Here is a 25142-nt window from a genome sequence, read left to right on the forward strand (position 1 = left end):
ACAGCCTGGGTACAATATAGGCCATTACCAGAGCCCTGAAACAAGAAAACACGGTCTGGGTACAATTTTGGCCATCACCAGAACTCTGAAACAAGCAAAGTAAGGTCATATGATTTCAAACTCTAAAAATAGTTTCGAAGGTCAAAATTTTAGTTAAAAGATCTTTTTAATAGAGTCCTTAAATAGATTAATCCTGTTGAGCGGAGTACCACTGTGACTTTTTTTTTGGCAGGTTGGCCCGAGGCATCTAAACTTTCCATTTAAACACAAGTTGTCATTTTTTGGGGAAATTTGGGGGGGGGGGGCAGTTGGCAGTTACCTGCACACACATAGAATGTTTAGGAATGTCTAACTCATTAACAAACTGCAGGCTTTGTGTAGTGGATTTTTCCATCAAATTTGCAACAGGTATTTTAATGCAAATATTGAAAAAATGCAGGGAAGAATGAAATGCTTCATGTTTGATGGGTCTGTTATTGCAAATGGCATCAAATTTTTTTCAGCAGCTCAAACTGAGATGATTATGGTATCCCTTCTTCATGAGGCCTTTGCCTTGGAACTTAACAGTAAATTAGAACCATCATAAAGGCTAGCGGAAAAATGTAAAATCCTTGCCAGATGAATGCTCAGCATGTTGGCTAACCGTCAAACTCAGGTTGATGTTCCTCCATTGTGTTGGTATGTATGTATTCGAACAGGATGGAGGGGCTAGTAGCCACGTGTCAACACATGAGGGGACTAACTTGCACTGACACCCTGTTGGGACGACAACTCCATTCCTAAAGTTTGGGCTTTCGGCATGGTGATTGCGTAGCTTGGTTTTAGAGTTGAGTTCTCAACGTCGAGCCCTGTGGAGTGTGGTGGGCACGTAATGTCCTTGTTGGATGAAAACCAACATGTTGTCTAAACCCTGACGGATGTTCCTCCATTGAGCTAGTGGGCGTGTGCCCAAACAAGATGGTGGGGTGAGCAGCCACGTGTCTACGAGGGGTTTGGCTTTCATTGACACTTTGGTGGGTCGAAAACCCCACAATAATGTCGGTGGATGTGTGATGTCCCCAACTCAAGCCATGAGGCTTAACAGTGCATTGGCTGTCCTTTCCTTGGATTACCCAAGAGAAGACGTAGAGCATTATTGGGTAAGTATGGAGTCTTTGGCTTGTATTCTATTCTATTCTTAAGTTGTGAGCATGTCTTTTTATGCAACTTAAGTGGCTCCTAGCCTAAATACTTAAGTTGCCCCCCTTTTTATGTGCCTTAAGTGATTTTAAAAAGCATGTGACGAAAAGGCAAAGAGGGCATGGGTTTTCTAGTAGCCTATTGGCTCATTTTTTAGGGTTTTAATGTGGAGCATTGGATTGAGAGGTGGTCGATCAAGGGTTGAGGTTAATTCATCTCTTTGGGAGTTAATATATAACATTCTAGGGTTCTTTTAGAGCTTATTAAGTTATGTTATCAGTCTTTATCTTTTGCTGCTGCAATCTTTGGCTGAAAGGTCTGAAACCAAAGTTGCATGGAAACGGATACGGATACAAATATATATACGGTATCGGATACGGATACGGCCGTTTTTAAGACCCCCAATATGGATACAGCTGGATGCATCATTCATAAAAAACACATACACATATATTTAACACAATTTTCTAAGTTATTCGAGGAGATCTTCATTGCTTCAAAAACAATAGAATCACATAATTGCTGCATAAATAATGATAAGTTGAAATAACTTTTTACAATATGCAAAGATATTAGAGTTGTTGAGACATGGACTAGCTAGGACTCGAACCTAGGACCTTCCATGCGTGGCTGGAGTGCTCTACCACTGAGCTACTGGCCCCTCTTGGACCAGTCCATTGTCGATCCAGGTGTGGCTTATTTCCAACACCAACACCCCCCCTTAAGCCACACCTCGTGTGCTTGGGGCTCCTAGCCTGGACCTGGCTCTAATACCATGTTGAGACATGGACCAGCTAGGACTCGAACCTAGGACCTTCCATATGCTGCTGGAGTGCTCTACCACTGAGCTACTGGCCCCTCTTGGACCAGTCCATCGTCGATCCGGGTGTGGCTTATTTCCAACACCAACAAGAGTTGCATTGGAAGATAACCCAAAAAATGGGTCACCGAAATAGAAAAATATTTCATTTGTCTTTCTCATTTGGTGTAGATTTTGTTTATACCAATTTTTTTAAAAAAAATGCATGAATGAAGTTTTTTAAAATTAAATTTAGGAAGATTTACGTCAAATTTAAAAAAAATCAAATCACGCAGTATCTAGCATGATGGGAAATCAAGGTTTTTTGTGCACGCGTGGGTACAATATTCAATGCCGGGCTGCATTGGATACGTATCTGTTTCAGATATGGGAACGGATACGGGGATACGCGTGCCTAGGGAGGGACAAAGGAGTTTCCGGCTACTATGTCTGAAACCCTTGTGTATCCTTGGTTTCAGAGAGACATATAGGATCTTCCTAGTCAAAAGGGTGTGTTTTGGTTGAAGGACTTTGGTTTGTGATGCCGTAGCACATCATTTTTTAGGGCTGTAATTGTTTATCAGATTTGGAGGGGAAGTTCAGAGTTACGGGTTCAGATTTGGACTAATTACAGCAAGGTATTTTCATATTTCTGATTATCATTGAGGGCAACAACAAAAAGGACAAATTTGTTAGACCTAGCGCTGATTTTTTGGGATGTTTGGCAATGTCGGCTAGGGTTTGAAGTCTTTTCCGAGGACAACTAGTGTTTGAAGACATATTCTGAGGTATTTGCATCTAAATCTGCATATTTTAATCGTCTTTATTACCAAAAAAAAGAAAATTATTGTAATCCATTTCTGAATTTTTTGTGCAGAATTAGAGGGATTCTATCTACTTTTTCGATAGTTAGTAATACTCTAAAATTCATTTCTATTAGCAGAAAAATCAGATCAATAATCTGATTATAAATCTGAGTTTGTTGTAGAATTTCTTATTTGCAAATAAAGTTTCAGATTTTTGAGTGCCCTAGTTTGGAGAAATTGTTATTTTTCTATTATCCCTATTTGGGGATATTATAGGATGGCATTCACCATTAGTTTGGGCTTTTGTCATAGGGGTGGCCTTGCTTGGTATTGGAGTTGAGGTCTCGAGATCGAGCCTTGCGAAGGCTGCTGGGCATGTAATGTTGTTGTTGGCTAAACTTTGACAAATGTTCCTCTATCGTGCTAGTGAGAGTGTACTTGAAGGGGATGGTGGGGTCGATAGCCATGTGTCCACCAGGAGGTTGGCTTGCATTGGCACTTTGGTGTGATGGAAACCCCACTCTTAATGCTAGTGGATGCCACTCACCATTAGTTCGGGCTTACGAACAAGCAATAGTTCCAAGGGTGTAAAGAAAATTATAGTCCGAGAATTTAACATAACCTTGCAACCAAGGGTACAGAGGGAATTATAGTACGAGAATTCTAGTTTTGGAAAGAAAGTTGCTATAATTTGAGAACTTTAGAACGATAATTCCCTTCCATCCGAGAAGCATTAGAAAAACCCCCTGATCCAAGTGCCTTCATGGAATAAGCTTTATATGGATTGGAGACTAAGCTAGTAATGTGTGGGACTCTGTCTAAGCTGGAGACCAATTTGGACTTTTGAGCGATCAATCAATAGTTTCTTTATGGAGACTATGCTAATATATCCATATTTGGGTAGGGCTCTTGTCATTTCCCATCATATTCCCTACAATGGACACTTTATATTGTAATAATAATATTATGGCTTGTCTAGTAAGAACCTAACCTCTTTAATTTTTGCCTTATTCATGATAGATATTCATTGTTAAATGATAGATATGGCTCGTTAAATGTTAATATTCATTGTCATATGGGTCTTCATAAAGATCACTATCATCATGATTGACTTTAGATGGTATAGGCAGATTAGATACAAAAGGAGTGCTAGTCCACGAACACTTGCACTAAATGTATGTTAGCTATTTAACTCAAAATATGAATATTGTTGGGAACTGGAAGCATACAAGTTAGTATGATCTATCTTTACATCCCATAGCTTTTTTACCACTTCCTTGTATTCCTTTTTTGTTTGCGTGAAAGTATGTGCAAGTTGGAATGCACATGCATTAACTTATCTATGTTTCTTGATGCTGATCAGTTGCACTTTGCTGTGTATAAAGCGATATGTATTCTGGTTGCTTAGGTGAAGATGAACTAGCAATCTAAGGCAATGCTAGAGGGTTGGAATTTTGAAATTAGAAGTAATTTCATGTAGGTCAAACGATTGGTAAGGTTGTGCCAAGGCTTTGGGTTCTTCCCATGTAGGTCCAAGGTTCAATTCTCACTCGCTGGGTTTACTCGGTGGCTGGGTTGTTTGAACATGCTTAGTCGTCCATCGAGGTATTTTCGCCTCAACTTGCCCCCTCTATTCCCCAAAACTCGATATAAAGTAAGATCAATGCAAGGTGTGGTTGGGTTGTTGGACTGAGTTGTTGGTTTATCTAATGATATCAATTTTTTTTTTGTTTTCAAATTTGAAAATACTTATATTAAAAATAAAAGAAATTCAATTTTAGAGAGTTTTAGATAAACTATGAAAAACTTACTTGGAATGAAACTTTGATTGCAAGAGACTATAGGTGTCGAAATGTCTAGCCATGTAGGTACCACCAATTGTGAGCATTCTTCTTATACTTGTCATGAAGAGCTGAAATACATTGTCCATTTGAGTGTACAATTTTAAGAAATTCATTTTGTACATCCTCCAAATTAGGATCAGGGAAGAGTTGAGCAAATCTTAGCTTGTATCCTTTGTTGAATTACATATCTTTGAATGGTGCAATTTTTCTTGGTGAACAAAGGATCTTAGTGCTATAATATTTTGGAGTCATTGCAGATTCAAGGTGGTGTAATGGGGTGGTCATTTTGTTTTATCGCTCAACAAGAATTGTTTGTGTTAGATTTTAGTAATCAGATTTGCAATCGCTTAACATATAGGTGCAGAAGTAGATACTGTACAGGAACAGAAACAAAGCACATAAATAGAGATGCACACAACACAAGACTATCCTGGGAAAACCTCCCCCTTGGAGGAAAAACCTAGCAACAACAGATCTTCAGATCTGATTAGACAAACAATCAGAAAATGTCTTTACAGATTAGCTTCAACCCTTGAAGCTAAATGAGGGCATCAACCTGATATACACAGAAGCATAATTAACTTATCTGTAATATGCTTGTGTAGAGATAATTCGCTGATCAAGGAGACCATTTGCAGATCAAGTAGACCATTCGCTGATCAAGTAGACTGTTCGCAGATCAAGTACATGATTCGTTGCCCAGAATTTGGTTCGTTGTCCTTTGAAGATAGTTCGCTGTCTTAAGGAGATAAGTAGCTGCTCTTGGAGATAACTCGCTGACTGAAGTTTGCTTTGCTCAAGAGAAGTTTGCTGAATGCTGATTATACAATTCGCTGCTCTTGCTGAAGGTAGTTTGTTCGCTACATCGGTTTCCTTCCAAAATGAATCTATATTTATACAAGGTAGAGGGAATGCATATAGGATCGGCCCAATACATTTTGGCGCCTAAACTCACTTTAATTCACACGCCACATAATGAGGATGGGTCCACACGTTAGCCCACACGTTTGGTAAATAGGTCCATGCGTTTAGAACATTGTATGTTAGGAATATAAGGGAAGTAGGGCCCAGCCCTATAATGATCCGAACAACATTGGAATAGGGCCCAGCCCTATTTGTTTTACATATTAGATTGAGATAGGGCCCAACCCTATTTAATCCTAATGGATTCGAATGTTGCCTTTGGCAATTCGAATCCACTATAAATATTTTCCAAACTAGTTACAAAACAACACTCCCTCTTAACTAGGGAGGAAAATAATTACATAATCTGATTTTCATGGACATTACCATGACATGAATAATTACAATGTTTAAGATTAGGGCCCAGCCCTAATAGTACAATCAATATGCAATTACAATGAACCTTTACATGATCTTCTCTTGCAATGCTTGCAGAGGATGGAGCCAATGCTTAATAGCTTTACACTTTCCTGGGGACCTGCATGTAACACCATGATCTTTCATCATGCACATCCACAGAGGATGACAGAGACCTTTCCATATGCACACCTGCAATAATTGATACTCAAAGATATATATAACCATATAACATAAATCATGCACAACCGTAGAGGATACATAAGCTTCTTCACAGAGAAGGACAACTTGTCACCTTGCACACCGCAGAGGGTGAACTCACCTTGCACTCCGCAGAGGGTGAGAAATAACCGCCACCTTGCACTCCACAGAGGGTGGAAGAGAACTGCCACCTTGCACTCCGCAGAGGGTGGACTCACCTTGCACTCTGCAAAGGGTGAGCGAGCACTGCCACCTTGCACTCCGCAGAGGGTGGTCCCACCTTGCATCCGCAGAGGGTGGATGATACACCCAGTGTATCATGGTTAGTATCATCATAAATAAACATTTTGCAATATACATTAGATATATATTATCAATTCCTCTATTAAACCATAACCCAAGAATGAAATGAGATATTAAAAGATATCAAGACTCCCTCTAAAACCCTATCTAAATAAAGAATTCACAGACCTGATGATTCATTCTTACTTACGAAGTGGACCCTTAGCATCTTAAAAGAGAGAGATGAAAGGTAGACTTTCATAATTAGTCCGATGACAAGATTTGAGGTAGGGCTTCTCAGGTCATGCATGAATGCTTTCTTCAGAGAGACATAATCTGAAAACATTATCTTCAAGAGTAGACATTAGGTTACCTTAGAGACATGATATAGTAAAACAAAACACCAACCCTTACAAACCCTCAAAACACAGATACAAACCCTCAAAACACAGATTCAAACATATAGATAGAAGACATTTACCTATACTCGGATCCTAATACACATCCATATATATACACTATCACTATTCAGCCATGAACACATTGAATATATAAGTGATAGCAGGTATATGATAGCAGAAATATATAAGGATGACAACAAGTATCAAAATAAGGTAAGTTTTAAGGTAGCTTCAAATCATCTACAACTTCACTTACCTATCTCCCTTGAAATAAATTGAGATTCATCACCTTTGAAGGTTCTAAGATACTAAGAGGATGAGGAATCCATTGATGCAGATGAAGGACCTTGACTGGGCATGTAATCATCTGAAAACCCTAGCTGTCACACAGAAGTCTAGGCTGTAAATCTGATCACTACACATGCAAACCTGGCTCTGATACAATGTTAGATTTTAGTAATCAGATTTGCAATCGCTTTACATATAGGTGCAGAAGTAGATACTGTACAGTAACAGAAACAAAGCACATAAATAGAGATGCACACAACACAAGACTATCCTGGGAAAACCTCCCTCTTGGAGGAAAAACCCAGCAACAACAGATCTTCAGATCTGATTAGACAAACAATCAGAAAATGTCTTTACAGATTAGCTTCAACTCTTGAAGCTAAATGAACAGCAGAACATGTATCAAACTAGGGCATCAACCTGATATACACAGAAGCATAATTAACTTATCTGTAATATGCTTGTGTAGAGATAATTCCTTGATCAAGGAGACCATTTGCAGATCAAGTAGACCATTCGCTGATCAAGTAGACTGTTCGCAGATCAAGTACATGATTCGTTGCCCAGAATTTGGTTCGTTGTCCTTTGAAGATAGTTCGCTGTCTTAAGGAGATAAGTAGCTGCTCTTGGAGATAACTCGCTGACTGAAGTTTGCTTTGCTCAAGAGAAGTTTGCTGAATGCTGATTATACAATTCGCTGCTCTTGCTGAAGGTAGTTTGTTCGCTACATCGGTTTCCTTCCAAAATGAATCTGTATTTATACAAGGTAGAGGGAATGCATATAGAGTTGGCCCAATACATTTTGGCGCCTAAACTCACTTTAATTCACACGCCACATAATGAGGATGGGTCCACACGTTAGCCCACATGTTTGGTAAATAGGTCCATGCGTTTAGAACATTGTATGTTAGGAATATAAGGGAAGTAGGGCCCAACCCTATAATGATCCGAACAACATTGGAATAGGGCCCAGCCCTATTTGTTTTACATATTAGATTGAGATAGGGCCCAACCCTATTTAATCCTAATGGATTCGAATGTTGCCTTTGGCAATTCGAATCCACTATAAATATTTTCCAAACTAGTTACAAAACAACAGTTTGCATTTGTTTGAAGTAAGTCTTTTAGGATCTCATCCCGTCTCATTTATGATGTTCTTCATCTTCTCAATCATTGAGTTGATGCTAGCATATACTTCTCCTAAACATGGCTAATCCACATTAGTAAAAGAAATCATGCTCAAAATGCGCTTGGTGAATCTAAGAAGAAATTCCACATCATCCCACAAAGTGTCATCTAGGATCATATGCTAAATTTCTCATTGTTGGATTGCTTCTATAAGGCTAAAGTTGGTTGATGACCATGCTAGAAAGTGTGCCTCCCACACCTACACAAGTCCACTCAAGACAACTGTGTTATTGGGGAATTTGGTCTTAAAAATAAAGACGAAAACATACTTAAGTTAAAATAAATAAATAACTCAAGTGAAACATAAAATTGTATCATTTAACTTACCTTAAGTAAGTCATATAGGATCATTTGCTTAATATTTGATGTCTTCTCATTGTTGGATTGCTTCTATAGGACCAAAGTTGGTTGATGACCATAGTAGAAGGTGCCTGCCACACCTTCACAAGTCCTCTCAAGACAATTGTGTTGTTTAGGAATTTAGTCTTAAAAACAGAGATGAAAACACAAGTTTAAAAAAATAAATAACTAAAGTGAAACATGACCTTCTATCATTTAACTTGGCTTTAGTAGGTCAAAGCCTTGCAACATGTGGTGGTTGGTGAAAAATGTTTGAATTTCTTTGGCCTTGGCATTTGATCCAATCAATTTTGTTGCCCATATTTTCTAGTGTATAGTTGATTGAATGGACAACACAAGGTGTCCAAAATATATGTGAATAAAATTCTTTAGCTAACAAGCTAGACGCTTTACAATATTCTGGGTTGTCCACTATGACTAAGTCAATGGCCTCTATGAGGGAGGGGCCCTCGTTGCTCGGGATCCTTTTCTGTCCAAAGGATGACTTGTCCTATGGGCAATTGCTTCTTTTGTTTACTCCTGCTCTCTAATATATTCCACCACTTTAAATGCACCCTTCTTGCACAGGCAAGCTTTAATGCCCATTCTAGGAATACCATGTGAATTGGCTTTAACTTGACTATATGAGCTTCTATATTTCATAGCATACCCATTGCAAACCTAAACTTGCTCACCACCACTGGGAACCTATTGTATTGTGTCAACATGCTTACACAATAGTTGCAATAGAGTCCACCCTAGGGTCGTTATGTCCTGCAAAACAAATCCATATTTACTTGGGTCCACTATAGAGTGAACTTGGCTGAATCTTGGTATGTTTTGTAGCAGCTTGTGCAGATTCATAGGGTAACCAGATCAAGAACAAATTATACTTGGATCTGGGGGTTTCCTTAGTGAACTGATAACATAGGGAAGTTTGACATATATCAATATCTGCATGTTAGCAAAAAAAGCTTGGAAATACAATTATGATTTAGCGGATGTGCAGGTAACAAAGATGTCTAATATTTTGTTGAAGTTTTTGTTTCCTAAAATAATGTATAGTGTTTTTTTTGTTTATTTTAGGGAACCTCATGTGAATAGCATTCCAATTGCTTTTGAACCTTAAATAATCAATCTTCAGTCCCAGGCAAGAATGAATGTTTAGCAAGTCTTATGTGGTTTGTGTCTTTTGCATTTAAAAGGAGGTAAATGAGTATGTTTTAGTGTTTCAAAGTGTTTAGTGTCACTTTTGCATAGAAATTGTATCTAAAAATAATTTACAGTATTTTTTTGTTTATTTTAGGAAACCTCATGTGAATATTGGAACCATTGGACATGTTGACCATGGGAAAACGACTTTGACAGCTGCAATTACGAAGGTTTGAAAACTGCAATTTAGCTTTGATATATATTATATTTAAATTTCCATATGTTCTTCTTTGGAAAAATTTACTGGATGTCTTTTCCTATTTTTGATCACAGTTAATTTCCATTAGTGGTAGTTTTAGCTGTATTATCAATCATTTGTTGGCTTTTTTAACCCTAGCAAATTTGCAAGATCTATTATTATTAATGAAGTGTGATGTCTGTGATGTTTTTGTTTTATTGGCAGGTATTGGCAGAAGAAGGTAAAGCTAAGGCAGTTGCTTTTGATGAGATTGACAAGGCTCCAGAGGAGAAAGCTCGAGGAATTACCATTGCTACGGTCAGCACTTTTCTACAATTGTGATGTTTTATTAAGGAACAGATGTTTGTTTTGATCACTCCTAATCTATTGAAATATATTATTGGCTTATCTGCACTCTCCTCTTGATAAGCATTTTCTGTAATTTTTGGTTTAGTTTTGGACATCTACATCTGTTTTCTGGATTGCAACTTTAGTTATTTTTTCAAGTCAGCGTGTCTGTATACAGCCTCTAGATTTATGCTGTGCATCCATGTATTTAATGCTATTCATTGACTCATAGTAATTTTCTATATTTTGACTGTAGTTTTTCAAAATTGCCTATGATTTTTAGGCTTCTGCTGAGTATATGTATCCTTTTTTTTATGTTATGCTTGTTTACTTTCAGGCACATGTCGAGTATGAAACAACCAAGCGACATTATGCACATGTAGATTGCCCTGGACATGCAGATTATGTGAAAGTAAGATCAATGTATTTAAATATCGTTTTAAAAAAATAAAATGAAATGGATTGTTTAAACATGGGAAAGTCAGTGAGTTATGCTGAGGACAACCATAGAGCATTTTTTGTAGTTATGTTGAAAGATCTCATCATATATCAATAGTAATTGCATGTCGTGGAAACAATTTCTTGAAAAGCTACGAATTGTGTAAACTAATTGTTGAAAAGCTACAAATGTCATGGTGCTCTCTCTAAATTTCTGTTCATGCATTTATCTAAGCTTGTTCACCACATGAATGGTATTCAAGCATTTTGCTACCTTTTAAAAATTTTCATTGACTAGTAAGATTCAACAGTTGAAATTTTTTAAAACATGGGAACCTCTGCCATCTGATGTGGGAGGTGCCCACCTTTGATTAATATTGCAGAATTTGACACCTCTCATGCCCACCTTTGATTAATATTGCAGAATTTGACCTCTCTTAAGTACTCACAACTGTTGTTTTCATTTTTGAAATTCGTTCCAGATTCGTTGTTTGGCAAAACCTCTGTGAAGTTTCTTAAGAGATTCTTCTGGCATTAAGATTCCATTTTTCGCCTCTACATCTTGGTGTTTCACTTGACAAATTTTATTTCATATTCATAAATGCTGCCTTATTGAAGAAATCCCTTCATATCTTATACCAGACTTACTATTGTTATTAGCTGAAATAAAATCTTTTTATATGAATTTATACAGAAATTCTCCTCATATTTGTTTAACTTAGCCTATTTGAAGATTACAGATGCTTCCAAATTTCTACCAACCAATGACTTATCAGACCACAAGAAATACTGTGGTGTCTACACATAGATGGAAAACAGTGACAACTGAACTTTCTGTCCAGTTATGGTTAAGTGTGATGCTGTTCATTGGCTTTATATCATTTAGATTTTTCAGGTTAACAGCAATGTCTTATCAAATATCAACTATCAAGTGATTGGTTTGATGCTTCTTTGACTGCTGGGCGTGCTCTTCTTATATCTCTCCATTGGGTGGAGAAGTGGTGACCTTTCATCAAGAAGTGACTGCTGGAGTGGAGGCGTCCCTTCCTTACAAACCACGACGTCTCCTCTTTTTCAAACCACATATGCCCCTTCATGTTATTACATACCTTTAATACTTTATCATTTCTTCTAACTAATCACCATTATAGAGGAAACCGCCAGAGGTAAATGGTAAAGGGTCAATCCACAAGGAGCCTTATTGTCTTTAATCCATGGAAGTTTAGCTGTAGTTAATCAATGATTATCTCCATGAAATTGTGAAGTCTTACCGTGTAAGACAATTTCATCATTTGGGTCTGCTGTTTTAGGAATGTGAGTTGCTGATCATGGTTTGTCAAACTGGGGGCATGACAAACTCTCTATTCACCATACCAGATTACTCCCAAACATTTGACTAGACACAAGAAGGGGGGCATATAACAGTATAACAAAGGAAACTGAACACTGACTCAAATGTCTATAGCATCTTGATTTGGAAAGTCAGAGTCACTGTGACAGCCCAATGCTCCATTGTCAAGACCCCTGGTTATGAGATATCCAGCGTCTGTCACTTGCATCAGTATTATCACAGGTCTTCAAGCCCTAGCCATACACTCTGATTCCTGAAGAGGGGGAAAGAGGAAGGGATTCTTGAGAGCAGAAAAATCTAACTCTCGTAGGTTCCCCTTCATCTCTGCTTCAGAGACTAAAATATGAATTTTCTCAACCTGGTCCACCAAAATGAGGAACATTTGCTTCAGCTTGGTGAAGGATGCTATTGATACCAGATCATGAATTTCAGTCCCTGCAATTGGCAAATACACCACTAGTTCCTGTAGTACATACTCCAAAGCAACATCTAAACCCCCATGAAAATCAGCTCTCACAAAGCAAGTGGCCATTATCCTTAACAACAATTTGCCATCAACCAGGGACAACAAATTGGAGATGAACATTGAAGTGACCTCACTCTCAGAATTAACCCTACCTTTAATTTCTATTTCTGAATAATTGCTTCCGATGATTTCATTGATTGCTTCTTTAATTGCTCCGTCTTGAACGATGAAAATTATAGTTAGTCTGGTATCAGAGACGGGGCCTCTAAAAGCTGTTTCTTTCTTCTCTGTAGACAGAAAGAAATGAGGCTTCAAGAAATGTTTATAATGTAAACTATTTGCAGAATAAATCATCCGAGATCTCTATGTATGCCTTGTCGTTCTCAAACCTAATGCCACGAGTGAGAACTCTTATCCAAACACAGCAGGTAATAATGACATGAGATGGAAACAACAAAGGAAATGATTATTGTGAATGCCTGCTCTAGAACAAGTAATTTTTTTGATTTTGATTGGAATTTTAATTGCCAAATTTGCCTAAACCTACCCCAATGATCTATGCTGTTATCAATTTATCAATGACTAACCCTCTTGGGAATTGATGCCAAACTTGGTTAAAAATTCTGCAAATTTATTTGTTTCTGAATGGTGAATAACAAATGAACAACTAAAACTGGCTCAAAGAAGTGTAATACTACTCATGACTGCCTCTAAATGCTCTTAATCTTCTAGTATGAGGAGTGCCAGTTACTGATTGCATTCATAAATGATAATTGAATCTGCATCCATACTTCACCTTATTAGACCACAAAGAGAGGTCACTTGAAGGCTCAACACAAATCTTTTCCTTCAGCCTCTATATTGGTCATATTAATCAGTTTCTTAGAAGCTGCTTGAACTAAAGAGCCAGCTCTATCTTGGATGACACATCCTGCCCTAGAAAGGCCATGGTTACCCTTGGAAGCATTATCAAGGTGGATCTTAGAAACTCATGACGGGGGAGGGATTCATCTCCCCAAATTTCTAGAAATCTGCAACGGCTTAATCCATTGAGGTCCATTAACAGGGGGAAATTACAACAGCCCCCAAGACTTGGCAAGCATTGAATTCCACTTGGCAACCTTCTTCCCTTGTTGCAGCATTGCCATTGCCTCAGCTTGAGTCATAACAGCCTTTTAAACTGCAACCTCTATCTTGTTAATGATCTTCTAACTGTTATAGACCTGGCCTGAAAAGCTCTCTATTTCTATCCTTCCAAACATGCCAAATTAGCATATAAGGGCAAATGGCACAAATATTATGGAAAACTGCTTTTGGTTTCAAACTTGGTCAGGACCAAAAAGGTTTTAAGAGCGTCTTAGGCAAGGCTTCTGGCCAATTCAATTTGGTACACAGCCAAGACCAACATTTTAACTGCAAAAGAGCAACAAATAAGAAGATGGGACACTGATTCTTCATCGCAACAACAAAGAATACAGCGAGAAGGACCCAAAATCCTAACTTTCTTCAGCCTCTCTTGAGTTCAGAATAAATCCTAGAGTGATTTGAGGCTGGCCAATAGGCCAGCTTTGCTGAATAGCTTCCCAACTTTGAACCAGTCCAACAAATGCCATTATTCTCCCAACTGAAATTAACTTTTCTCTTAGTAAAAATATTTTGAAGCTTCTATTTTGATCTTCTGGAACGAGGTTCAAGGAAGGATCTTTTGACTGTGACACCACAAAACCCATCAAATCCTTTCCCACTAATAACAAAATGCTCTCCCAGTCTCTAGAAAGGTTGCCCATAGTTGATTTTAAAGGAAGCTGTCCATTTCAAGATTCCTCTCAAAAGTCAGCCTGGAGTCCGTTTTGAATTTTCTAGGAGAAGGGATTAGTAATAATGGGCCTATACTTTTTTAATGTCCAAATTTGGGATTCATTCTGAGGATTTGCTATATTCAAAATTCTATGATGATCATCAGGGTACAAGTATATTTTTTTTTGAAGCAATTAATCTCACTTGGCTTTGGGCTGAGAAAACAAACCCCAAACAAGCTTTTATCTCCCAAGGCAAAATGCTGACCCTCCAAACGCCTAACCCTTACTTCTCTTTTCTCTCTAGGAGAGCAAGCTTTGTCTCAAGCAAGGTGAGGAATTTTCCTTGTTGATCTCTTGAACCTTGCTAATGAAACTTTTTAAATATATTTTCCAAACTTCTGATGATACTTGCTGGAGACTTGAGAGCAGAAATGAGATAATTGGCTGACTGGCTAAATTTGACCTCATCAATGTGATTCTGTTTGCATCAACATAATCCTGCCAGCCAAGGACAGATGCATATCCTTCCAAGAACTTAGCCTACCTTGAAAGGCATCCACCAGACTTTCTAAAGAAGGGATCTCTCAAGTACCAAAAAAATGGGAAATCCTAAATATTTGCTTAGAAGGGAACCAATTCAAAAACTCAACAAATGAGCAATCCTAACCCACAACAAAGACAGATTAATTGCAAAAAAGATTTCAGATTTTTTTATCATTAATGCTTTGGCTTCAGGCTGAAGTGTAGGTTGCTAGAAGAGATTCAATTTTCCTGGCTTCTTCCAAACTTGCATCTTTATACAACATAGCCATCAGCAAATTGCTGGTGAGTTGTCATGTCCCCTTTTCCCATAAGATTCTAGCTTGTTCCGTAAGCCTATTTTCCATTTCCTGTGGGCTTGGGGAAATGAATTAGGGAAATGACTTTGTAATATATAAGTTTTTTATAAAGTAAATGGTTTAAGTGTTTCAATTAGTGGGCACCCAGGTTATAGGCCCTATTTGTTATTTAATAAAGTTCTCTCTTAGAATGGTGTTGGCCAAAGGATTGTGAGTGGGGTTCCTTTGGAGGAAAAAAAAAAGGATTTGCAGTTGTCTGATGGAGAGAAGAGGAAAGAATTTGAAGCTATCTTATGGAGGGAAACTTGGGTGCTCAAATGCCTATTAAATCTATAAGCCAAAGATCAGAGGTGATATGCTTGTTTTACAAATCGTTTCCCTCAAAATAGATTGTGCATCTTTTTTTTCAATCAGTGGAGATTGGATGACAGAAACCCCTTGATTTCCACAGCTGGTTAGTGGATAAAAACTCCTAGTCTAGCATTCTGCAATTCCACACAGGGATTGTGTTTTGAGCTTCAACAATCTGTTGTTTAGGCAGGTCCCTTAGTGCCTAGGGTTTGTAATTTTGTGGTGGCTCCTTTGCTTGCATTTGTTGTTGATTTGCTGTATTTCTTGATAGTAATAAATGTTGCAGTTTTTCCTAAAAGTCTGGTATTATCTGAATCAATTGTAATTTGGAATCATGTTAAATAAATAAGAGTAATTGGTTATTGTGGAAGACTATGTTAATTGTCACATTTCTAAGGGGTTTAATTTGTTTCTGCACATTATATTCAGGATAATATCTGTTGCTGTAGATCTGATTTTGAAGTAAGATCCAGATTTTTCTGTTGAGTGGAGTTAAATCAATTAGATTTCACATAATATTCATATTGGGGATATTACAATGGTATTAGATTCTTGATCTTGCCAAGTTGAGTAAAAGAAGGGCTAATGCAATTTGTTGATAGTAGATTGTAGTGTATTAGAAGAGACAGAAGATGGTAGAAAGGAGGCAGGATTTTCTAGAGGTAGAACAGGCAATTTTTAAAGCGCTGGTCAATTTGGATGTGGGACAGAAGGAGATGGCTTAAGCATTCAAAGACATAATGGCAATGATGATGCAAGTCATTCAACGACAGAAAGCTCTTAGAATGTCATTATCATTTATTGGAAGAGGAAGTGTATTGGGGTTTAACTAAACTATTTGTTCTTTGCTCAATCCCTTCCAATCCAAATTCATTCAAAGAAAAGAAGATCCATCAGAAAAAAGACGCAATTAAGATAATAGATGATTTTTCAGCACTTCATGCTGAATACAGAGCTCTTGAGTGGGAAATTTGGGATGATCTATTATTCATTGCATTCTGGAACATCAAACTCTGTAATGGTTTGTGAATAGAGAAGAAATTAGTTCAGAATCTGGCTAACACAGAATTGCAACAACACTTGGGCAAGGTTCTTGTACTTATCTATGATGTGACACACAAGTGTTCAGCTCTTGCATGGATGCATAAGATCAATACCTTCATGTATTAAAGATCGATTGGCAAAGAAACCATCAAGTTTTCTTCTCTTCACTTGGAAGTACTAGCCCATGAATGGTGGTCCCATGGTATGGTGACATGAGGGCATAATCTTATCACTACTTTTGAACAATTTAGTGAAAAGATTGGTTGAAAGATTTGATAGGGTTGATCCAAAAATCCACTTTAACTAATTAGCACATGTAAAATACTGCAGATTAGTGGAGAACTACATAGGAGTATTTTAGAGGATGGCTGTCAATGTTTTTGATGTATCGGATAAGAGGATTATGGTTCTATTCATAAAAGGATTAGCAAAGCCACGTAAGGGTTTGGTCAAAGCATTACAACCTTCCACTCTTCAAGACAATTAAAAGAGCCCTCACCTTGAAGTCTTCCTTGCCTTAAATTAAATCTTATTTCAATGCTCCTATTTACTAGAAGAAGTTCCAAAAGGGAGAGTCAAGCACATAGAAGATTCCGTCACTAGTGAAAAGAAATGAAGATAGCTGAAATGAACTAAGAAAGCAACTTTGTTTCCAATGCAAAAAACCATGGGAGTGAGTCTACAAATGCTTGGGCAAAAATTAGGTACACTATATTGAAGTTATTTTTAGTAATGAAGCAGAAGAAACCGAGTTTGAGAAGGCAAAAGAGAAATTTGGTAAAGAAGTAGAAGATAAAAGTGGAGGAGCTCTTGTGATTCTATTTGGAACTTAAAGGTGTAGCCCATTCAAGATTTGTGAGTGTTAGTAGACAAAAGGATCACCATGTTGATTGACAAAGGGGGAACCCATGATTTTTTATAGATGGAGGCCTTGTGGTTGGAAGGGGATTAGTTGCTAAAGGTTTCGAGGGATTCAATGGATTGTGGCTGATGGGTTTACCATATAGTGTGCACGATGTATTTAGTAGCCGAAAATGAGTCTTTGGAGATCATTCAATTTGTGAAGATCTCTATGTGGTCAACTTGGGAGGTACTAATATGGTGCTTGGAGTACAATGGCTACAATCTCTTGGAGAATTCTCATTGAATTATCAATCTATAGAATTGAAATTTAGAAATGAAGGAAAGGAAGTATTGGGAATTTGAAATGGAGCACCTTGAGTAATCATTGCTGAAAGGATGGAAAGACCTTCAGAAGAGGACAAGTAGAGTGGGCGGTTAGCAACTTGATCATGCCCAAAAAGTCATCTATGAGCACAAAAGATGCTCATCATATTGATGCACAAGTTGTGTTGGACATTCCTCTAGGACTATTATTTGATTGAGGGTTCTAGCACATTGTTGATCTTGAAATGGGTGCAAAGATGGTGATAACTATTCCTTATTGTTATCGTAGGGTTCACAAGTAAGAGATTGAGGAGGCAATAAAATATCTTTTGGATATGGGCCACAATAGGCTGTAATGTCCCCAAATTTTTATAGTGTCTTAATTGATTAAGTTGTCCAAAAATTAATTTTATTTCTAAAGGATGACTTTAATTAATTAATTTAATTATAAAATAAAGTGAAAACAATAAAATAATAAAATAAGTCACTTTATTAAATTAACTCAAATATTCAAGTCGGCCTAATTGTTAGATGTTTCCTGGTGGTCTTTATAAGGAGGTTCTTTATAAGCATGCTAGTGAATTTGATATGATGATTTATGATTTTTGGGGCGAAAACCTTTAGGAGTTTGACAAAAGTGTTGGATGAAAACCTAGCTCTTCCAAAGAGGTGGATTTGTGATAGAGTCTACATCTGTGCCAAATTTGTGAAGTCTCTATTAGAGACATATTTGCAGTATTTGCAGAATAAATAAGAGGGTTCAATTAAATCATAAGCCATGGTTTGATTCATATTGGCTGGAATTAGTGAAAGAAGCCGAGTAAGTAGTGGTTGGTGTAATATTGCGATTATAGTATAATATTGTGGCTCAGTTGGAATTGCCAAATATTTGAAGGATATTTTTGAATTCAAATAGTTATCATTTCTATTAGCAATTAATATTATTAAGCTGTGGGTCTAATATCTTGGCGTCAAGAATTAAGCTTGGAAAACATTTGATTAATATTGAGCATTGGTATCTCGGAGTGGCTTTGTACATGTCGGGAGTGATTGGCGATAATATTAAATTCCCAATATTATTTGTAAACAAGATTATAGTCCAGCCATCCATTTGTGGAAAAATATCTATAGAGCTGCAGAAGTATTAAGTTATATTTTATGGGCAGAATATATTTTGTGGGTCCAATCCATATTGTGGCCTTCCAAAGATCTCTGTATAAACAATCGCCGTGAAGAGAAATATTTTGGAGATTAATATTGCAAAGCCATGTCTTATTGGTAAGCAAAACTTTGGAGCTGTGCTTGGGCTGGAGTTTATTCCTATGGTTGTGACATTTGCACAAACTCTGTCTCTGTTGCTTATCACGGGAGTTTTTTTCTTGGAACCGTTACTCCTTTTCAAGCCCATTGACTCCAGATATTCACATCGTGGATGCTTAGATGATCTGGAATCTGCCTCTGTGCAGATCACAGCAGCTGGTAACATGAAGAACTGCAGATTGGGTTTAGTATCGGGTAGCATCTAGTTCGGTCAAAAGAGGATTTGGTAGTAAGCAAGTAGAACAATCACTATATTCCGAACTGCCGTAGCTTGCGCTTGGGAACACAAGCTTGAAAGAGATATCGTTTTTACGTGAGACCACCTAGAGGTGTTTTTTCTTGAAGGACTAGTATGTTATTTATTCCCGATGCACAAATTGTAAGATTGATTGCTAAATCGAAAGGTTGAGACATCGTTTGGTTTTCTTTTTCTATTTCATGTAAAAACTGGTGATTTTGGTGTTCAAATACATTCAAAAAATTTAAATCAAAGTTGCCCACAATTTTATAGGAAATTATCTTGATGATACTGTGAAATCTATTACAAATTGTCCTATTGCATAAGTGGGTATCTTTCATAGGCCAAGTTTGAGTACATTTGCTTCTTAGTATTATCAGTGAGAAAAAAGAATGGGACCATGTGGATGCATGTCAACTATCTAGCATTAAATAAGAAAGCAATAAAAAATGGGTCTGAGTAAGATTGACAAATTGATAGATGAGTTGCATCGAGCTATATACTTATTGAAGATTGATTTGGACTTGGGACAATATCAAATCCGCACGATGGGTGAATGTTTTCATAAGATTGCTTTCAGGTGTCACTATGGACACTTCTCATTTTTGGTCATGCCCTTTGGCTTGATTAATGCCTTGACAAACTTCCAATCATATGAACAAGATATTCAACAAGCAATTAAGAAAGCTTGTCTTAGCTTTCTTTGATGGTATTTTGATATATAGTAAAACTGGGAAGGAGCACCTAAAACATTTGGATGAAGTCCTTAGCATATTGGAGTATAATTTGTTTCTTGCCAAGCAATAAAAGTGTGAGTTTGGGGTTAAGGAGATTTTGTATTCGGGTCATGTCATTAGTGAATAGGCAGTCCAAGTGGATCAATAGAAGATCCAAGCCATTCAAGATTGGCCACCCTCAAGATATGACACGGTCAAGAGGATTCTTTGGAATATGTAGCTACTACCAAGGTTTGTAAAATGATTCCCTTAACTCTTCTAACTTGCAACACCGCTCACGAATTTGACTTAGAAGGGAACATTTAAGTGAACAACGACAATAGAATAGACTTTTAATAAATTGCAAGAGATAATCTATTCAAGTCTAGTGCTTGCTATTGACATTGGAGCTGTTTTAATCTATGTAACCCGGGGACGCGTCCCTGGGTTAAAATCCCCCGTCCCTGTATGGGGGACGTTTCGGGGACTTGGGGACGGCTAGGGGACGTCCCCCCGCCGTCCCCAATATTGCAAAATTTGTGGGAAATGTCCCAGAAACTTGGGGACGACAGTCACTCTCGAAGGGGACGTCCCCCTGTTCCCAATATGGTTTGGGGACGTCCCCCCGTCCCCTAACCGTCCCAAGGATGGCCAGCCGTCCCCCTTTTCCCAACACATTTAAAAAACAAAAAAAGACTCGAATGCTCAAAAAAACATGTTTTTATTTTATTATAGGTCTATAAAATTGGATTTTCACTAATATGATGGGTAAACAATTCTGAATCACTTCCAAAAGCACTTAGAAATAATGAGCAGCAGCTTGGTAATAAATTTCACAAACACTTAGAATGCGGTAGTGCGTAAAAAAGTGGTTGTAGGTCTGCAATATTGGACTTTTCACAATTATGAAAGGTAAACAGGTCTGAATCATAGCCAAAAGCACTCAGAAATATGAATAACAACTTGGTATAGAATTTCACAAACATCCAAAACTTTGTAGTGCATAAAGAAGCGGTTGTAGGTCATAATAGAAATGGAAGACGATCAAAATATCCTTCAACCAGAAAGAAACAAGAACTACATGCAAACAAGTGTTGGCATATTGACAATGTATTTTCAATTATGAATGCATATTGAGTATTGACAATGAATTCTGAACACAAATGTGGTATGTTAAGGTTCTATAATGTACATATACTTGCTTTATCCATGTTTTCATATGAATATAATGTATATATACTTGCTTTATCTATTTTTCATATGAACATTTAAAATTTCACCATATATTTAAATTTTCCCTATATTTTATATTGCCGTCCCCTTTGCCATCCTCCCGCCATCCCTAAAATTGGCAAAAAAATTTGCCTTCCCAGAAACTCGTCCCGCCGTCCCCTGCTGTCCCCGTCCCTGAAACTCGGGGTAACATAGGTTTTAATGCAACAATAATATTGCATTGCTTTCAAAAATAGAAAACTAGTAGAAGCAATTTTTTTTTTCTCTATTTATGATAAGGAGATGCTAGCAATCATTCACGCTTTAGTGAAGCTCAAACAATACTTAGTGTGTGGGAAGTTTGTGGTCAAGGCATATCACAAAAGCAAAAATCGCGATTAATCTTTAAAAATCGGGAATCGGCAGGTTAGCTGATTTTTCCCCCCAAAAAATTGTGATTTTTAAAAAAATTTTAAATGTGCATTTTTCAACATGCTTTGTTGGCATGTATTGGCGTTTAAAATGGTGGAAAATTGCAAGAAAACACAAAGATTACCCTGCACAATTTACCCCCACCGTTATCGTAGTATTTTCAACCTATCACAGGTAGGGCCGTGTGATTTATCCGCAAGCCCGTGCGATTCCCCATGCCCTAGGGTTTTTCTTTTGTTCTATTTTTTATTATTTTTTTCTTTTGTAAGATTTAACACTTATGATAAATTTAAACATATATGAACATGTTTGCTTTTGTAAAATTTAACAATGATAATTTTTTTTTTCTTACTTTTACAATACAATAATATTTAAATTTAACATTTATCATAATATTTAACAACGATAAATTTGCCTCTTTTTTCTTATTTGTACAATACAATAATATTTAAATCTAATATTTATCATAAAATTCAACATTTAGATAAAGTTAATAAAATTAAAATTTTTTAATAAAAAATAATATTTAGTTAAATTAAAATCTAATTTAATTTTTAAGAAATATAGCATTGTTTTATTTTAATATTAACAAATGTTTTTATTTCAATTAAATTTTAAAGGTATTAATATTTTAAATTTATTATAAAATGATAAAATTTAACATTTACAATAAATATATAAATTTAATATGTTTTTCCTAGATTTAAAAAATACATTTTAATCAGTTAAAATTTTATTTTTAAATTATCAATATATAAAATTTAACAATTCAAATATTTAAATTAAATTTAAGTAATATAAATGTAATTATTTCAATTAAATTTTAAATTTATTACAATACAATACAAATTTACATTTATTTTGCTTTAATATATTTTTTATACATAAATTTAAAAAAAAAATATTATAGTTAATTTAAAAATATTAATATATAAAATTGTCAATTAAATTTAAGAAATATAGTTTGTTTTATTTTAATATTAACAAACGTAATTATTTAAATTCAATTTTAAAACTTATTAATATTTCTAATTTATCATAGTTTACTTAATTTTATTGATTTACTAAAAAATAAAAATTTAGAAATTAAAATTAAAATTATATCTTTTAAAAACTTAATTGGAATTTTATTGTCAGTATGACATAATTATTAATTACAATGATAAATACCTTCAACTTTTAAAAACAAGTATCTTTTTTTAAAAACATCTATTTTAATTTTTTAGTATACATTTTTTAAATCCAATTTCTTTGACGATTATTTTCCCATTTTTTCAAAAACTCTTATACTTTTGATTTGCCAAATTTTTTCCAAAACAATTTTTGAAATAATTTAAATAAAAAAAATTATCACCAAATTTTTTGTTGTAAAATAAAATATTCGAATAATTTTAAATTGAAATAAAATAATTTTGAAATGGATAAATCGCTTTGAATAAATAAAAATACTTATTCACAAATAAATAAAGTAAATAATATACATAAAATAAAATAAGAATTAAATATTTTAAAGTAACATAAAACTTTATATAGAAACTTATATACATCTATGCAAAATATGAATTGTTTTATTTTATTTTAAAATTATTTAAATAGTTTTATTTTAATTATATTATTTATTTTATTTTTATTCAAAACTATTTTATGAGATTTTAATTTATTTCAAAATTATTTAATTTTAATTTGGAACATTATTTAAAAGCCCTTGGACATGGGGCTGCCATTCTAGATTTATGCTTTCATTTTTTAAAAAAATAAAATAAAAATGAAAGCATAAATAGCGTGATCTTTATGCTATTTTAGGTATCTTAAAAGCATGATCTTTATGCTGTTAAAATACCTTTAAATTGAAAAGTAGCAGGTTTTTTTATTATAAACAACGAAAATCTATTTTCTACAATTCATGTGTTGAAGTATCTATTTTATTTGCCTACAATATTTATATGCTATGGTAATGCCCTTAAATATTTATAAAAAATAATTTTTGATTGTTTTTCTGTATTTTTTACGTTTTTTTGTAAATCCGACTTTTTCCCGATTAATTCCCGATTTTTTCAAAAAATCTTATACTTTTGTTTTGCCAATTAATTCCCCAAACGATTAATGCTTCTATGGTATTATGTGCTTTTGTAATCAAAAGATTTGAATAAGAGATAACATAAATGTGTAAGCAAGTTATAGGCATATCGTTTTGATATTAAATATGTTAAAAGGCAAGCATAACGTAGTTGCCAATGCAATATCTCGTGTGCCTACTTTATATTACATTTCTAATGTGTCTGTTTATTGGGTCATTGCCATCATATCTGAATATGCCAAGGATGATGTTGCTGCTAGCTTTTTGGATGAAAGGATATAGGATGATAATTTCAATGTGGTGGGAGATCTAATTATACATAAATAAAGTATATGTTTGGTCCCAAAGTCAAAGATGAAGGGAAAGATTTTAAGAGCCATACATGAGACTCCATTGGTTGGGCAACCTAGATGTTTCAAAACATACAAACGTATTAGAGAGAGATTCTCCTTGGAAGGAATGAAAGGGGATGTGCTCAAGTGCATTAAGTAATTTTCATCCTGCCAACAAAACAAGGCTAAACAATGTAGTTAGCGCACAATGTATATTGATATGTTTGATAAGATTGGTTATTTGACTATGTATTAATTGTTCGTATTAAGTGTTTGTCAGCTTTGGGTAGTTATGAGTGTTGGTTGATGGTTGTGTTCCTCTTGGCAACCGTCGAGACCTTTAAACAGATTGTGTATCGTCATGGAAAGTAGTATGATTTAGTTGGATCAACTTCGATCCCTGGCTGACCATCTCTGGTCTTTTTTTGTATTATATAATTTCATGTGCAAATAAAGATATTTTTTACTCCTGTATCTGGTATTCATTGTCATCTCTATTATTAATTCATGTATTAATTTATCAGATAGAGCAGTAAACAAACAAGTCTATTCTGCAAGTCTACCTTAGTGCTTACCCATCCTTGAGTAGAAGCAGGAAAATATATCTATGAACACTATATCATTGGGTTACCCAAGGTAAATGGTAAAGACTACATATTTGTTGTAGTAGATAGAATTACTAAGCATGCACATTGTTATATCCTTTGATTTCAAGGCTTCCCAAATAGCTGATTTATATTTCAAGGAGGTATTCTAATTACATGGTTTGCCCAAGAACATTTTTAGTGACATGGTCATCAAGTTTTTGAGTCACTTCTGGCAAGAATTGTTTCGTTTGGTAGGAACATAACTCACACCTAGCTCTAGTGATCACCGCCAAATGAATGGGCAAACTTGAATTGTTAATAAATGGATTGAAGGGACCTAAGAAATTATGTTTCTGGACTAAGAACAACTTAGGTAAGTGGTTGCATT

The 25142-nt window shown here is 35.7% G+C and overlaps 1 protein-coding gene across 3 annotated transcripts in view; it reads left to right on the forward strand.

Moving 5' to 3' along the window:
* Window positions 1-25142, forward strand: part of LOC131050999 (elongation factor Tu, mitochondrial) — a 36176-nt gene that overhangs the window by 1330 nt on the left and 9704 nt on the right. For all 3 annotated transcript variants that reach the window (XR_009107063.2, XR_009107062.2, XM_057985322.2), the window contains exons 2-4: window positions 9954-10029; window positions 10263-10355; window positions 10723-10797. Coding sequence is in view for 1 of the 3 variants with exons in the window: in XM_057985322.2 (XP_057841305.1) it covers window positions 9954-10029; window positions 10263-10355; window positions 10723-10797 (244 nt within the window). In the remaining 2 variants the exon portion in view is untranslated. The remainder of the gene's footprint in view (window positions 1-9953; window positions 10030-10262; window positions 10356-10722; window positions 10798-25142) is intronic.

The sequence above is a fragment of the Cryptomeria japonica genome, chromosome 6 (assembly GCF_030272615.1).
Source record: "Cryptomeria japonica chromosome 6, Sugi_1.0, whole genome shotgun sequence".
NCBI classification, from domain to species: Eukaryota; Viridiplantae; Streptophyta; class Pinopsida; order Cupressales; family Cupressaceae; genus Cryptomeria; species Cryptomeria japonica.